Raw genomic sequence first — 17,747 nt, forward strand, 5'->3', positions numbered from 1 at the left:
TAATAACAAAAAAGAATGTGTATTAATATATAATTATTTTACTATTTGACTGTTATTTTATTGTGTAACAAAGATAGAGACCATATCATTTAAGTTAAATAGAGAATTTTTTTTTTCTTCCAAAAAAATCATAATTATTAGATCGATTAAAATTAATTGAAAGTAAATATTTGATAATTTTTAACCTGACCTATTCATTTTTGTTCATGATAAAAAAAAATGTGTTGAGATCTATAATTTATAATATATCTAATATTTGTTTGGTGGGTAGAATATCGGAAATCAAATACCAATAAAAATGATATATTATCATTTTCAGTTTGCTTAATTTTTGAATGTTCAGTTTAATTTGATAATTTAAAATATTATCATTTGATCATGATTTTTCTTGTATATTCTCCATATACAGTTACCATGTGTAAATGTAAAAGAATAAAATCCATAGTGATCTTATAAAAACAATGCTTAATTTCTAAATCTAACCCAAAGTCCCAACAACCACTGATATAGTTGGCAAGGGTTGTTGATTGGAAAGTGCATAAAAGTTCATAGACCTCATCAGCAGAGTATCTATTCCAATTAGCCTAATGGTGATTAAAACCAATAATCATCTACATAAATATTTACACTATCACCCCTTTGTTGTTATGTTTTCCAAGTTGCACAAGCGTTGGTGTGCAATCACCCTTCCTTTCTCTGGTTTTTTCATCAATTTTTATTTTTCTCTCTCCTTTTTTCATCAATTCCTTAATCCATTCTATCAATTCATTCTCTTATTCTCTATTAGATTAAACATTCTCTGAAGAAGTAAACCAGAGAGAAAGAGGAAGAAGAAGAAGAAAATTAGCGTTGCTTTAAAATTCACCTAGCATCGTTCATCTTGGTGATAAGAAAACTGGGTCTTCGATAAAGTCGGAGACCGATTGAGAACTACGAACTAGGTAGATAACCATTGAAACTATTGTCGTTTTGAGTCTTCAACTTTTCATGATCTTCTTGTTACTGATCGTTTTTTATGTCATTGTATGTTTGGGTTTGTGTTTGTTTATTCATTATTATATATTTTTCTCTTTTTTTAATGCAATATTATCTGTTATGAAATTTGTGGTGTTTGATTTGTTCAGTCTGAGGTTAAGGTTGTTGGGTTTTAAATTGATTTGATTTTTTTATTTTGTTTTAAATTGATTTATACTGTCACTTTTTATTCTTTTTTGGGAATAAGGTTCTGATGAGCAATTTGCTTGGATGATAATGAAAAATAAGAATAATGACTATGTGTGCTTGTTGTTTTTGAGGAAAGCTTTGAATAAATAGAAGAGTTGATTGTTTTACTTTTTTTTTTATCAAAAGAGAAAACAAGAATGTCAGTCTTTCTTGCTCAGCATTCAGAATGGTTGGACTAATATGCGGTTAAGGATTTATGGTGATGAATGAAAACTGACAGTTTAGAACTGACAGGAGTCTGTTTCTATTTGGTGTAGAATCAATTAATGGGAAGTAGAGGCCAAAAGCGTCCGGACATGGTGGATGAACTGCCTGCTGATAAGCGTGCGTGCAGTTCATTGGATTTCAGACCAAGTTCTTCAAACTCATCAGTTCAAACACACATGAATTCAATAGTGGAGGCACATGATCACGACATGGATACTTCATCGTCTGCTTCCGCTTCAAGCCAATCAGAAGGAGATCCCGAGAAGGATTCAACTTATGGGTCGTGTGATTCAGATGACATGGATCAGCAGCATAATAGCACCCTTTATGAGTATCATAGAAGGAGACTATCCAGTGATCATGGAAAATTTAAGAATATCATAAGTAGCTTGAGTGAACTGACTGAACCCTCTTGTCAATTAGCTGTACTCACTGAACTCTGTGAAGTTTTGTCCTTTTGTACAGAGGGTTCACTATCCAGCATGACTTCTGACTTGTTATCACCATTACTGGTAAAGCTTGCAAAGGATGAGAAGAACCCAGATATCATGTTGTTTTCTATAAGGGCCATAACCTATATATGTGATTTGTATCCTAGATCAGCTGGTTTTCTTGTTCAACATGATGCTGTTCCAGCCTTATGTCAAAGATTATTTGCTATTGAGTATCAAGATGTAGCTGAACAGGTAATTCATGTTTGTTTGTTTGTCCATATTATATTCTTTGTACAATAAAAGGGATATAACTTAATGATATTGAAATCGTGAAGTGTCTCCAAGCATTGGAAAAGATATCGAGAGAACAACCCCTTGCTTGCTTAGAGGCTGGGGCAATTATGGCCGTTCTCAGTTATATTGACTTCTTCTCAACAAGCATCCAGGTAAGGTTCTAACACAGTAGGGTCTCATCTTCATGAGTAATGGCCATTTTCTTTTTTGTTATCCTTAAAAATCGCATTTTATTATTTAAAGTTCTAGAGGAGTGATTTTTTTATTGGTTTATGATCTCCCCTTTTACCAGAGAGTAGCTCTTTCTACTGTGGTGAACATATGCAAGAAGCTTCCTTCTGAAAACCCTTCACTTTTTATGGAGGCTGTTCCTATATTATGCAATCTTCTTCAGTACGAGGATAGGCAGGTACCACTGAATGGATTTAAAATGATTGGACACAAATCACATTTGTATCTTTCATTCTGTTGTAGTTTCCTCTATCCTTCTCCTGACCTGCAACTAATCTTCTGCAGCTTGTCGAAAATGTTGCTACATGCTTAATAAAAATTGTTGAACGAGTTGGGCAGTCCTCAGAAATGTTGGATGAGCTTTGTAAGCATGGGCTGATTCAACAGGTCACGCATCTTTTAAGTTCAAATGGTCAGACTGCCCTATCTCAATTAATTTACAATGTAAGCTATCTTTTATGTCATATTCATATGATACTTTTCCCTTTTTCCTATGACCTGCGAAGTTTATGTAAATCTATTATTTTGTTTGTCAGGGATTGATAGGATTACTTGTCAAACTTTCATCTGGATCACTTATAGCCTTCAGGACTTTATATGAACTCAATATAAGCAGCATATTGAGAGAAATATTATCTACATTTGACCTCTCATATGGAGTATCAACGTCACAGCTCGTTGGTGGACACTGTAATCGGGTATTTAGCTTAGGACCCTGTTTTCTTTAACTGGTTTCCTTTTTTCAAACTGGAAATGTAGGTATCTTTCTTTGTTTGTGAGGAATTTGTCTATTGGTATTTTTTATATTAATATAATTTTTATAATAATAATAACTGACTATTTTTATGTGAATGTGATACAACTTCTTTTGAAGCTATTTTTTGACAGCTTTAAAGTAAAACACGAACAGTTTGCTTTCCTCAAAAGTATAAATAATTATTGTATTATTATAAATATTTAAACCCTATCTTTGATAGTAGACCCCGATCTTTAAAAAAAAAGAAAGATTTTCGTACAAAAAATTGAAGAAATCATATCCTTTCTCTACACCCATTTGTCCATGGTACGAGCAATACTATAATACATATGCATAAAAAACATTCATTGTTAAATTTACTGCTCCTTAGTATGTTGGTTGAAATAAGTTCTCCATATTCATTTGGTAATTTCATTCAGAAATGCATGCCTCATCTAATGAAAACAAGGGTGCTTGATTTGAGAAAATTCTTATAAATAGTTGTGTGAAAGGTATGTCATTTTATTTGCTGATTTTTCTAGGTATATGAAGCACTCAAACTGCTAAATGAACTTCTCCCTGATCGGGCTAAAGATCAGAATGATCAACTGGTGCTAGAAAAAGAATCCTTTCTAGATAATCACTCAGATCTCCTGCAAAGGCTTGGAATCGATTTGTTCTCCATGTTAATCCAGGTTGGCTGATTTTCTAGTATTTAACTAAATGCTCTTCCTTTTCTGTTACATTGCAATACCTACCTCATCCTTGTACAGGTGTTCAATTCTGGTGCAAGTTTATTTGTTTGCCACGCATGTCTGTCTGTTATGTACAAGATAGTCAGTTCAAGTAAATCTGAGGTGCTTGTTGAATTGCTAAAAAATGCCAATATTTCAAGGTGATGCAGATCTTCTTATCCTCAGTATTTCATTATTATGTGGATTTTCTTTCATATATTAATGTTCATTTTATCTGGTTAACATGGCAGTTTTTTGGCTGGAGTTTTCACTAGAAAGGATCACCACATGCTAATGTTAGCATTACAAATTGCTGAGATTATCCTTCACAATTTTTCAGATAATTTCTTAAAGTTGTTTATAAAGGAAGGAGTCTTTTTTGCCATTGATACACTACTAACACCGGAAAGATCTTCAAAATTGATGTACCCGGTGTTTAGTGGCATTCAACTGACATCGAACTCTAGTCAAAAGTCTTCCTCAAGAGAGACCATCAAGTGCTTATGTTATTCATTTTCAACTGGCCAATCTCCTACATCATCAGAAGCCAAAAATTGCAAACTTGATAAAGATTCTGTTTATAATCTAGCAGAGCATATAAAGACAAAATATTTAGCTCCAGAATTATTTGATTCTGAGAAAGGATTGACTGATATTTTACAAAATCTTAGAGAACTGTCTAATGCTTTGTTGAGCATGTCTACTGACAATGGTCCTCTTGGTGTGGTTGAGGAGAAGATCAATAATATCTTGTATCAAATTATGGACATGCTTACTGGCAAGGAACAAGTTTCTACTTTTGAATTTATTGAAAGTGGAGTTGTGAAATCACTTGTTAGTTATTTATCTCTGGGTCAGTATACGAGGGAAAACAAAGAGGTACAGGGTGTCTGTAATTATAATGCTGTCATAGAAAAACGATTTGAGGCTTTAGCTTGTGTGTGTGCTTCTCAGCATCTCTCTGGTGAAATACCCATTTCTATATTAATCAGGAACTTGCAAACTGCACTAACTTCATTGGAAGCTTTCCCTATTATTCTGAGCAGTGGATCGAAACTCAGAAATTCATTTGCTACTGTTCCTAATAGGTGTTCAATTCCTTACCCTTGTCTGAAAGTACGTTTTGCAAGGGGCGAGGGAGAGATTTTCCTGAGCGACTACACTGAGGATTTTCATACCGTTGATCCTTTTTCTTGTATGCATTCTATTGAAGCATATCTAAGGCCAAAGGTCAGTCCAAAAAGCACAGAGCATTCTAAATCATCATCCATCCAAGCAGTGTTGCAACCCGAAAGTCCTCCAATTCAATCACCATCACATGCAATTTCAGTCTCAGTTGAAATTCCTGTTACTTTGGGGCCTGTTGACATGATGACAGATTTCCCTGATACACAGGTGGTATTTGTAACTTTGGTTATTGTTTTACAGAAGTATCTGCCTTTTCTGCGTGTTTTTTCCTTTTTAATTCATCTTACATTTTTCCAACTGTCATCTTGTAGAAGGATCAACCGAAGTTGACGCAACTCATAACTGATCAAGTAGTCATCATGAATGCTGGGGAATCCTCCTCCTCTAGAAGTCAGGTTGTAAAGATCATGAGGATCAGTCTTACTTGTTATTTGTGTCAAACTAAATTGATTTTAGTTTTTTTTTTCTAAATTTTGTCATTTTACAGTTTTAAACATTTTTGCTATCAAACCTATATATTTTCTGATTACACAATATATAATTCTCTATTTGTTTATTGTGATTTAATGCTTCTGTTTTTTATAGTTATGTATCTCATTTGCAAAAGAAATTTCACTAATTTGATTAAATTCTATGTTTCCTTGGTAACAAATAGTATGTTTAAACTTTTGACCGTATTTGACTTTTTTGTAATTGTTGTCAGGGCTATGCCGTACAAGAACTGCAAATGAATGCAGAACCAAGCCCAAAACTAGAAAAACAGGATCCTTCATTTTGTAGCAACGAAGCTGCTCAAAAGCTTGTCTTTTACATTGAAGGACAACGTCTGGATCAAAAATTGACTTTATATCAGGCAATTCTTGGCCATATAGTAAAACAAAATGATTCCTTTTCCAGTGCAAAACTGTGGAGTCAGGTGCATACAATAACCTACAGAAGGGCTGTTGAATCTGAGGACATAATACCTCCACAATATCACTTTTCACCTCAGGATATCTCTGATGATAAAGTTTTAGCTCATTATCAGCATACTCCATTTTTCTCAGATATATTCTTTTGTGAACTTGTTTCTGATCTGGAGAAGTCAAGTCCAACTTATGATATTTTGTTTCTTCTTAAATGCTTGGAAAGAATGAACAGACTTATATTTCACCTTATGTCTCGTGAAAGGATTTGGGCTTTTGCCAAAGGGAAAGTGGACGACTTGGATAGCCTAAAAATAACTGTTCCTTCTGTCCCACAAAATGAGTTTGTAAGCAGTAAATTGACAGAGAAGCTAGAGCAACAGATGAGGGACACTTTGGCTGTCTCCGTTGGTGGTATGCCATTGTGGTGTAGTCAATTAATGACATCATGTCCTTTCTTATTTAGTTTCGAGGCAAGATGCAAGTACTTCAAATTGAAAGCATTTGGTCAGCCACAAGTTCAACCTCACTTGTCTCACAATGGCTCAGGAGCAGTGATTGATAGACGATTGGGCCCTGGTGGATTGCCAAAAAAGAAATTTTTAGTTCATCGCAACCAGATTTTGGAATCTGCTGCAAAAATGATGGAGCTGCATGCCTGTCACAAAGTTGTTCTTGAAGTGGAATATGATGAAGAAGTGGGCACTGGTCTTGGACCAACCTTGGAATTTTATACCTTAGTCTGCCATGAGTTCCAGAAATCTGGCTTGGGCATGTGGAGAGAAGATGTTTCTTCGTTCATCCTCAAGTCAAATTTGCAGGCTGAGGAAATGGGAATTCATTCTTTTTATGGACTCTTTCCCCGTCCGTGGTCAACAATGCAAGATACATCTGGTGACATACAGTTCACTGACGTAGCAAAGAAATTTTTCCTTCTAGGCCAAGTTGTTGCTAAGGCACTTCAAGATGGGAGGATCTTAGATCTCCACTTCTCCAAAGCTTTCTATAAACTTATTCTTGGAAAGGTAATAAATTATCTGACAATCAATGAATGTAACATGAGCTTGCAACCAAGTATGGAAGATTTACAATGACGGTCTTTATAACTGGCTGAATTACTCTTTTTGTTTGTACCATGTCTCTTTAGGAACTCTCTCTTTACGACATACTATCCTTTGATCCTGGGCTTGGTAGGGTGCTGCAAGAGTTTCAAGCACTAGTTATCAGGAAAAGTATTATGGAATCTGTCAATGGAGGGAATTCTGAGTTGCAATATGGAAAAAGCTTTCGAGATACTAGTATTGAAGATCTCTGTCTTGATTTTACCCTTCCTGGGTATCCTGATATTGTTCTTGCTTCAGGGACTGATCATTCCATGGTGGGTCATTGCTGAATATTTTTGTCATTCCATCTTCACTTTAGTGCCTTCAATGGTTGTATCAACTTTACATATTTATACTTTCTTTAGGTAAATATGAGAAATCTAGAGGATTATGTTTCATGTATTGTCGATGCAACAGTGAGGTCTGGAATTTCAAGACAGGTGGAAGCTTTTAAATCTGGCTTTAACCAGGTATCTTATCTGTTATCTTAATGATAGTCAAATTAGTTGGTTATAGTTTATCATATACACTTTCTCTTCTCTTTATGTGTTAAGTTCACTAAATCAATTTAATTGATCGGCTGTCTAAATATTTTATATGAATCTGTCAGGTTTTAACAATTGTTGCTAGTAGTCCTTGAGGACATGGCCTGGAACTTCCCATTTCGTCCTCTTGTTTGACTTTGACATCGAGATTTTTCCTTTTGCCCCTTATTTTCATTATGCTAATAAATGCCAAGATGTCTACAAAATTTTGAACTGGATTCACCTAGTTATATCCAACATCTCAATTTCGTTTCATCCTAAAACTTTGGGGGGAAATGGGGGGAGGAAGGGGGCTTGGGTGGTGAATGAAAGAATTCTGATACTCAATATTCCTGAACGAAATATTGAGACTTTTACACTTCTTACATGTGTTTCCTCAGTATAATAACAATTTATCATCAGAACTAGTTGTCTTGTTCTTCTGCGTCAATTTTTATGTGTTTTTATGGTAGAACCTCAAGATTAGTAACTGTATAGTGAATATAAAGTTTTCTTTTAGAATTACTGCCATTTGCAATACTGCTTATGAATTTCTGCTATATCTTATAGTGGTTCTGATAAATATTTTTCTTTGCAAAATTGTTTTCTACTTTAGGTTTTCTCCATTGAACATCTTCAGATTTTCAATGAAGAAGAAGTTGAGCGAATGCTTTGTGGAGAGTATGACTCTTGGGCAGTGAGTACAATTTCATTAATATAACCGTTTTGTATATGTGTAATTTTTTGTTTTCGAGAATAGAGGAAAAAAAATTAAGCATAATTGTGCCTTGTTAAAACAGATCAACGAGCTTGGAGATAACATTAAGTTTGACCATGGGTACACTGCTAGCAGTCCTCCCATTGTTAATGTAAGCATTCATGTATACTTGATACTTTTAATCACACTCAGTAAAGGTTTTTTTTTTTTTTTTTTTTTAACCTGAATCTCGTGATTTAATGAATCATCTACTTCTTTGGATTCAGTTGTTGGAGATTGTCCGGGAGTTTGATCATGAACAGCGGCGAGCATTTCTGCAGTTTGTGACTGGTGCACCTCGACTTCCTCCAGGAGGGTTGGCATCTCTGAATCCAAAGTTAACTATTGTCCGAAAGGTTTACACTACATTCTCTGTGCAGTTTTTAATGCTTAACACTTACATATTTTGTGTTAGTCTACTTACATCCATGATTCAACAGCATTGTAACAACCGGGCAGACACAGATCTACCAAGCGTGATGACTTGTGCTAATTATCTCAAGCTACCTCCGTACTCATCAAAAGTAACTTACCATTTTATTTTATTTCAAACTTTATTTGTGAAACACATAAGGAGTTTTAGAAACTGTTTTTCTTACCTTTTAACCTAAATATTGGTTGGCACTGTATTTCAGGAGAGAATGAAAGAAAAGTTGTTGTATGCCATAACAGAGGGTCAAGGATCTTTCCACCTTTCGTAATTTCACAATCTTGAATGGTCCGTATTTGAGCTATGGAAATGTAATTATTAGGGTAGTAGTGTAGATAAGGGTGCTGGCAGTGGTAGATGAAGGTGCTGTTTTCACTGACTACAATTGTTGGGGGTGTGTACATAGCATGCTGATAGTTTGGTTCATTGACTGGTATCAGCTGTACAGAAACTGAGGAGGACACTTTCAAGGGTCACGCATGATATTTGATGTACAGTATTTGTACAGGAACCTTAATCATTAATATTTTAGTCTATTACATGCAGAATGATGTTAGTTCTTATCTTTGCTTCTGTTGCTTCTACTATATTTTAGTTTTAATTTTTTTTTCCTTGTAGCGCATAACTTTTTTATTTTTCAACTTACCTTCATAGTTTTGCACTTTCTGTTGAAAAAAAAAAATACCAACTGATATGAATTGATCTTCTAGTCTTTCGTCTGAAGGCCAGTGGTCGTAAACTACATGTGGGCTTCGTTTTAGGTTAGGCTGTTACTTTTGTAAGATAAGCCGTGGATTGGTAATAAGAAAATAATCAAGAATATCAAAAAAATAAATAAATAAATAAACATAAGAAAACTAAAAATTTGACACAACAATATGGGTTTTCGGCAATTATGAAAATTTGATATTTCACTTAGGTGAAAAAAAAATAACTAATTTTTGCAATATAGAACAAAATCTATTTTTAAATTAAATTGTATTTATTTTTAATTTAATTCTTTTATCTACATATTAAAATTGGGGGTTAAGGATTTAAAAAATGCAAAACATAAATTGAAACAAAAATAAGAGATTGAAATAAAAATTAAAATATAAAACAGATCATTAGAAAATCCAAAAATTATTGTTTTCTAAATATTTAATCCTAATTTGAACAATTAATTAATTTAATCAATTGACTAAATCAATTGCACGAATTCAATATAATTCATATTTAGTTATTATATCAAATTCAATCTATTTCTAATTTGAATTTTAAAATCAGAAAAACAAATTGATATTACAAAGAGAAAAACTAGAATTAGAAAAGAAAAGAACAAACTCAAAGCAAACAACGATCCATGTGAAAACTCAATACTGAAAAAAAAAGAAAACTAAAATCCTAATATTTGTTCAATTGATTTCTTTTTCTCCTTGTCTTCATTAGAACAAGCCCTAGAAACAGGGGCTAAACTTAAACCCTAATGGTATAAATTTTGAAGAATAATAGACTTAATAAGGTCTAGAATGTAAATTCTACAAGATCCATTTACCACAAATTTGACTCAATTTTAAAAAATTGTAAAAAAATAGTAGGTTGTTGCTCCCTCTACCACCCCAAGTGTTTCTGTACCTTCCCATTATTTTTTTTTATTCCAAAAATACTCTACGTTTTCTCACTATTTTCTTTTATTCCAAAAATACCCTACACCTCCCCACTATATTCAACGATCTTTCTCTTTCTCTCTCCACATTAATGGAGCATTCACATGGCTCAGATTTAAACTTGTGATATATTGCAAAATTTTATTTACACTTTCCCTTAAATAAGTTTGATTCAATCTTATTTTCTCTGTTCAATATTTTTTTTTCTTCAAATAACTTAATAAATGGTAAAAAATTGTTCTAAATTTCTAGAAAAATGTTTATATATATGGGTGTTTTTTTTTACATTTAATATCTATAATTTTTAACATTATATTATGTTTTAACTTATCGACATATTTGACTCAAATAACTTGAATAAAGTATTTAATTTATTAGATAAATAATATAAAAATATTATTAAATACTTAAAATATAAAAGAAAAGTTATTTGCTAAAGATTTGTAATTTATTTAGTTCTTTCGTCATTATAAAGTTAACGTTAGTATATAATAATGATAATAATATGTTATTTACTATTAATATTATTATGTTTATTATTTTGTATTTGCATTTAACTTTTAAGTTTATAAAATGGAAGTGGTAGAAGCACTAATATTGAAGTTTTCTCTGAATTTTATATTTTGCAATATATCACAAGTTTAAATCTAAGTCATATGAATGCTTCATTAATGCAGAGAGAGAAAGAGAAATATTGTTGAGGATAGTGAGGAGGTGTAGGGTATTTTTGGAATAAAAAAAATAGTGGGAAGGTATAGAGTATTTTTGGAATAAAAGAAAATAGTTGGAAGGTGAAAAAACACTTTGGGTGGTGGAGGGAGTAACACCCAAAATAGTATAGACATTTAAATCCAATTATCCATATGTTCATTTTGAAGCCTTGGTAGAATCCAATGCAACTAAAATTAGCAAAAATAAATAAATTACGTATGTAAAAATAGTTATGGCCAAAATAGTGAGTAAATGTTTGATAAGCTAAAAATGCTAGATTAAAGCAATTATTAGTAATGAAAAAAAAATAACTAAAAACCAAAAATGAACTAAAAACCTAAATGAAGACTAATAAAAAGTGAAACTAATATATAATAAATAAATGTATGTACAAAAATTGCTATCAAATTCTTTCTGTAAGAGCCTGAAAATAATAAGGCTATTGGGCCTTATGTTGAGGCAGTCAACCCATAAGCTAAGGACCCATGACCTTAGGAAGGGGTTTTCTAAAAATCAGAATTCCATCATTTTGCTAGCTTTCTTTCTCTCTCTAAAACCCTTGCCCTAAAATTCTCTCTGCCTTCTCTCTAGATTTTCTCTTCACTAAACCGATCAAATTTTGATCGGTTTGTTTTTGAATCGAATGTTTTTCCATTCCGACCGGTAAGTGTTTTTTTGCCTTTTCTTCAACCGTTCTTGAACTTAAGCCATGCAACTTGCTAGTTGCCTGTTACTGGTAGCTTTTCCTTTAGTTTCTTTGTCCCTTCCAACTCTAAGAAATGTGCTCTACACCAATTTTTGGTGGCTTATAGGTGTTGTCAAACTCGCCTCTATGAGGAGGTACTGCTAGAGCGTTCCTAGGAGTGGTACTGTTAAGCTTTCCAAGTAAGGGGAGCTAATTATTTTTGTATGAATTTATTTTATAAAAATATATGCATATGAATGTTGAACTGGTGTGCTCTTGTGAAACTGTTTTATGACTTTTATTGTATTGGGTGTTATAATTGAAACTATGAAATTGTGCATGTTGTGATGTGATGAATTTAATCTGTTTTGAATGAGTTTGTTGGCTGAAATTGATCTTGTTGGAAGGTCTGAAGTAAGGGTTCTATAATAGCATGTATATGGGTATTAAATAGATGTACAGGTACTGTTTGAGGTTGCTGTGAGAGGAAGTGAAAATATTAAAATTAGGCATTTCAGATTTAGAGCATAAGAGAACAAGGTAGATCATTTAAATAAATTAATTGTTAATTGTTGAGAGCCTTTCTTTGTTGGTAGGATAGAGGAACCTTAAAAACCTGAGTTGGCACATCCCTGATCATAGAGCAGCCCTAGCCTGGTCCAATCAGTTGTGACTAGTGATATGTGCTGGCGTCGAAGGTGAGTTTGATGCGTTCAGACATCTAGGTCCTCTCCGATGACCAATTGGGATAAAGAAAGATCTCTACTAGGATGAAAATAAAATAAAATAAGTTGATCGTAGATGCATAAAGTTATCATGTGTTAATTTCTAATCAATTATAATTTTAGGAAATCAGTCACTATGTGTTTGAAATTTAAAGTAAGGATCCATATATAAATATATATATATATATATATATATATATTAGTTTAATGGTGCGTTGGTATTTCCAAACAATAACTCCAATATCCATTTTGCACTTTATGATTTACAGGGTGGGCAGTTAGTTATGATTAATTTAGAATCTAGAGTAGCCTTGATTGCAGCAAAACAGGGGTCTGAAAAGAGAGTTTGATATGCTTCTAATATAATATAAATATGTATATTTACAAGATACTGTACGTATCATATATATATATATATATATATATATATATATATATATATATATATATATAATAAAGTAAGGATAATTGTTTCTTATATTGAAACGTGAGTGTTAATCAATAATTATATTACTTGTAGGTATGTATAAATTGATGCATTTTATGAGCTATTATGGGTTAGTTGGAGCTGTTTGGTTTTTGGTATTGATTAACTTAGATTCAATTGTGGAGATGTTATTTTTATAATTTGTGAGTGGTGAGTAATGTATATTGTTGACATTTTGTATATGTTGATTGTGGGAGAAAGTATATGATTACAAAGTGATGAAAGTATGATCCAAGTTATAAATCAAGTTCCAGCTGTGTACGATCTTCTTGTGAGATCCTTAGTGTTTTAGAATGAAAGTAGGAGCTTAGTCTTGGGGGTCATTCTGAAACTCCAATGGCTAATCATACTCAAGTAGAGGGATTAATCCATGTGGTGAGGAGTAGCAGGAGGTCTTAGTCTTGGGGGCTTCTAGTATGCCTCAAGGCCCGGAACAGGATAACCTTATGAGTGTGGCAGGGTGGGGAACCCAAGTTTCATAAGTCACCACGAGTGTAGGACCCGCCATAGCTCGACTATCATTCTAAAGTCCAAACGAGTTAAGTCTAGAAGATAACATGTTAGGATGTATGCCTTAAACTGCTTTGATTTAAGTTAACTCTTGTATGTTATGTGCTTGATATGATGCATGCTTTTATATAATTAGCTCACCCTTGCTTGTTTATGTGCTTGTTGTATGTGTTTTCTTTTGCAATGATCATCCACTTGGATGTGAGCAGAGGAAGATAAGGTTTCTTCGGAGGCAACATTGGAGAGCAATGAAGATGATGATGCAGCTTAGACTCACTAGGAATTCTTAGTTCTCTTATGTCATTTTGAAGAACCTTGTTATGTTTTAAGTTTCAAATTCTGGACATATTTTGGAATACTCTAGTGCTTGAAGTTTTAATTTCTTAGTAAATTCTGGAAGACTGTAATCCTATAATACTTTAAGTACATCTCTTAACTGCTTTCTAATATTATAAATTGGTGATGTCTTTGCATATATATCTGCTATATATTTGGGATGTCACACTTTCATAGTTAAGTTTTTGCACTTCTAAGAAAAAGACAATAAAAAAAATAATTGAAGAAAGAAAATAAAAATACTGAAAAAAGACGAGATAAAAACGAGAAAAAAAAAACTTCTCAATCATCCTAAAAGGAAAAAGACCTACTAATCATTTTTTAGTTCTCTTTAATCCATTTTTCTTTACTTTTTCATCTTAAAGCATACATATTTTCTTTTTCTTTTTTTTCATTTTCTATTATTTTTTTTTCCTTTTTCTTTATCTTTTCAAACTATTTTCAATCAACATATAATGCATCAAAACTTCAATACACATCAAATCATAGCTTTAAGATAACACTTCCACACTTATTCTTAAGAAAATCTTAGAGATGACAATGTAGGACGATCTGCCAATTTAGGCCGACTTTGCATTTAGTCCGCAAAGTATATTACTTCGTCTTATATAACATTTGACTTGTAGACCTTCAAGGCAGCGCACATAAAGAATTATTGTTTTGTAATTTTTTTCCCTTAATTAAATCATCTAAAACACTAGGGTGCAAGATTTAAATAACATTATTTCAAACTACTTCCTATCTATGTAAGAAATGTTGCCTAATTTCTCTATCTCGCCTTATATAACATTTGACTTGTGGACCTACAAGGCAGCCCATATAAGGAATTATTGTTTTGTAATTTTTTTCCCTCAATTAAATCATCTAAAACACCACGGTGCAAGATTTGAATAACATTATTTTTATTTTAATTAAATTAGTAAAAGTAACAAAGTATATAAGCCTACTTTTTTTTTTAAAATAAGTAATATTCATAACTTTATAATTTATAATTTTTATGTACAAGTTTCTTAGGAATTTCATAGCAGATGTATATAACTAAAACAACAGCAAAAATTAATTTTCAAATAACTAAAATTTTCAAATAGAATTGAGAACGAAAGAAAGACCCTTCCAAAATCAAACTTAATTATGGACACATCATAAGTTATGGATACATTTTCAAATAAATACATACAATGTTGGTTATGCATGTCGGTCCGACCCCGCTCCGCCATTGGCCCACACGAGTTGTAGATTATGTGGGATGGGCCTAAATAGGTCAAAATACTCAATCCATCTCACACTTTCTTCTTGTAGGCTTACAGGTTGACCCATATGGCCCACCCTACATTGTCATCCCTACCAATTCTCAATACAATTCCAAAGCTTCTCTAATCCCAAAGGTCGGGCATGTGATAACTTCCTTCTCAAGCTAGGTAGCTCCAAACATGAAGAGAAGCTATGGTGATCAAAGATGGGGCGGAAGCAATGGAGAAATGGGTGAGGAAAAGTCTTGATTTTGTGTTTGAAGTGAAGGTTTGGTGGTATTTGATGGTTAGAGGAGACCACATGAGATGCTCTAGCCATGACTTTGGAGACAAGAAAAATAACACATTTTGGTGAAGTCATCAATAAAGGTAATAAAATAGAGACTACCAATTAAGAAAGGTGTTTTGTGAGGGCTTGAAATATCTGTGTGGATGAGCTGCAATTTGTTGGTGGCCCATGTTGACTTTAAGAATGAATTTCTTTTTTGCTTTCCAAATTGACACGCTTTACAACTTGAGATTGTATCACTAAGCTTGGGAACATCAAGTGCAACCCTTGTTCTTTTAGTTGCAACAGCCCTTGATGATGATAGTGTCCTACTCTCTTATGCCAAAGCTAAGTACCATATTCTTTGAGAGAAAAAATAGATTGCTTCTCCTCTAAACGATTGAATGAGAAACTCTTTCCTTTCATTTTTACATTAAATATATCTTGATTAGTTACATCTTTAATCAAGCAATATTCATCTTTAAAAATAACTTTAAGGGCTTTTTCAATAAGTTAGCCCATACTCAACAGATTTTGGTCAATGTTAAGAGCAAAGAGAACATCCTATATAAGTTTTGTACTTGTACATCTTGTGATCGCAATAGTTTATTTTCCTTTGACAAACATATATTCCTCATTTCCAATTCTGACTTTGGTGATGTTAGTTGACTTTATATATCTAAAACAATCCTTGTCATGAGCCATATGATTTGTTCATCCACTGTTAATCAACCAGGTTTCATTTGATTCACTGCTTACGAAGCATGTGGCCACAAATATCTTATCCTCCTTTTCTTGATCATCAATCTTAGCCTCTTGACCTTGTTGTTGATTCTTGCTCTTACAAATTACAACTTCATGCCCCATTTGGTTACATTTGGTAGACTTAGCATTAGGTCCTCTCCAACATTTGAAAGGAGGATGACCCTTCTTATTGCAATGTTGACATGGAGGGTAGGTTCCCTTGTTGACTCCTATTTTGTTGTTGCCTGAAGATTCTACAATAAGATTTTGATTCTTCTTTAAAAACTTCTTCTTCTTGTTACGTGCATTCTCATGATGTTTGGCTTGTAAGGTTCCTTCAGTGGCACCTTCTTGCCTTATGACTCTTTGTTCTATGCTTGTGAGCATTGAGAAGCTCTACAAGAATGATTTGAGTAAGAACCAAGTAATCTAATTTGGTTTGCAATGTCTAATAACCTATCAACACTAGTAAAAAAACTATTTTTTAACTCGCGCATAGGCTTCGATTTAGGTGAAACTAAAGCCTATCCAAACGCGGTGGCATTTTTGTAGTTTAAGCGAACTTATACGCCTCGGTTCAAGGGGAACTGAAGCATATAAGGCATATTACCTCGGTTGATACTACAACTAATGCCTAAAAGCCCACCTGTCCACCTGACAAGTCTGAAATTTGAAGTTTGCACAAAGCCTATGGCTTCGGTTCATTTAGAACTGGTGCAAAACAGTGTTTATACCTCGGTTGATACTACAACTGATGCCTAAAAGCCCACATGTCCACTTGACAGGTCTGAAATTTGAAGTCTACGCAGAGCCTATGGCTTCGGTTCATTCAGAACCGGTGCGAAACCATGTTTATGCCTTGGTTTAGGCGGGAATCGAGGCGTATAACCATTTCATTTTTTTCAATTTTTTTCTGAGGACTATATGCCTCGGTGAAGAGTAGAACCGAGGCATATATGTGTATTGCTTTGGTTGAGCGTAGAACCAAGGTAGTATTGCTTACCTCTTAACCTCGCTGCATCAAAAAAACTTAACCTACAGTGTTTCATTTCCTTCTTCCTCGAGAAACAAATGTTCTTCCTATCTCGCGCAAAAGATTTTTCACCATTGTTATCGCTCTCGCTCCCTCACTTCTGGTTTAGTTGGTGCCTCCATTGCTCGCGATTTGTTTGCGATCGTCGTTCTTCCATTGCTCACGTTTAGTTGGTGCCTCCCTCACATCGGTGCCGCCATTCTCGCACTTGGTGGGAAGTCTCGACCTCCATTTCGTCGCTGCACCATCCCATGATGCCCGCTACGCCACCCTTGGTGAACCTTCCCCTGCTGCTCCGCCTCCACTGTACGGCGCCCCGCTGAACTGTCCCGCTGCTCTGCCTCCTTCCTCCATGGCATTCATATTTGTCGTGGCGTCTTCTTCTTCCTGGTAAGTTTTTTTTAATTATAATTTGTTATATAATTTGTGTTATATAATTTGTATTAATTGGTTTATATAATTTTTAGGTTTAAATAATTTTGAATTAGGTTTAAATAATTTTGAATTGTTAGGATTGAATTGGATGATGATGAAAATTGATATATAATGTTGAATTAGAGTATAGAAATTAAGGAATATAATTTT

At 33.5% G+C, this 17,747-nt stretch overlaps 1 protein-coding gene across 5 annotated transcripts; it reads left to right on the plus strand.

Annotated features, from left to right (window-relative positions):
* The first annotated feature begins 638 nt into the window (after nucleotides 1-638).
* On the plus strand, nucleotides 639-9,330 carry LOC108326050 (E3 ubiquitin-protein ligase UPL4). Of its 5 annotated transcripts, XM_052874422.1 has the most exons (19): nucleotides 639-673; nucleotides 788-941; nucleotides 1,482-2,117; nucleotides 2,201-2,311; nucleotides 2,452-2,568; nucleotides 2,676-2,834; nucleotides 2,927-3,088; nucleotides 3,669-3,821; nucleotides 3,900-4,021; nucleotides 4,112-5,255; nucleotides 5,360-5,443; nucleotides 5,752-6,978; nucleotides 7,101-7,331; nucleotides 7,422-7,526; nucleotides 8,197-8,277; nucleotides 8,381-8,449; nucleotides 8,565-8,693; nucleotides 8,778-8,861; nucleotides 8,973-9,330. In XM_052874422.1, the coding sequence occupies exons 3-19, from the start codon at nucleotides 1,491-1,493 to the stop codon at nucleotides 9,036-9,038; spliced, it is 4,671 nt and encodes a 1,556-aa protein (XP_052730382.1). In that variant the 5' UTR covers nucleotides 639-673; nucleotides 788-941; nucleotides 1,482-1,490; the 3' UTR covers nucleotides 9,039-9,330. The 5 variants fall into 5 exon arrangements, with proteins under 5 accessions (XP_052730382.1, XP_052730383.1, XP_052730384.1 ...); XM_052874423.1 differs by having other exon boundaries at nucleotides 642-941; nucleotides 1,459-2,117; XM_052874421.1 differs by having other exon boundaries at nucleotides 643-941.
* Nucleotides 9,331-17,747: the final 8,417 nt, after the last annotated feature.

The sequence above is a fragment of the Vigna angularis genome, chromosome 3, assembly GCF_016808095.1.
Source record: "Vigna angularis cultivar LongXiaoDou No.4 chromosome 3, ASM1680809v1, whole genome shotgun sequence".
Taxonomy (NCBI): domain Eukaryota; kingdom Viridiplantae; phylum Streptophyta; class Magnoliopsida; order Fabales; family Fabaceae; genus Vigna; species Vigna angularis.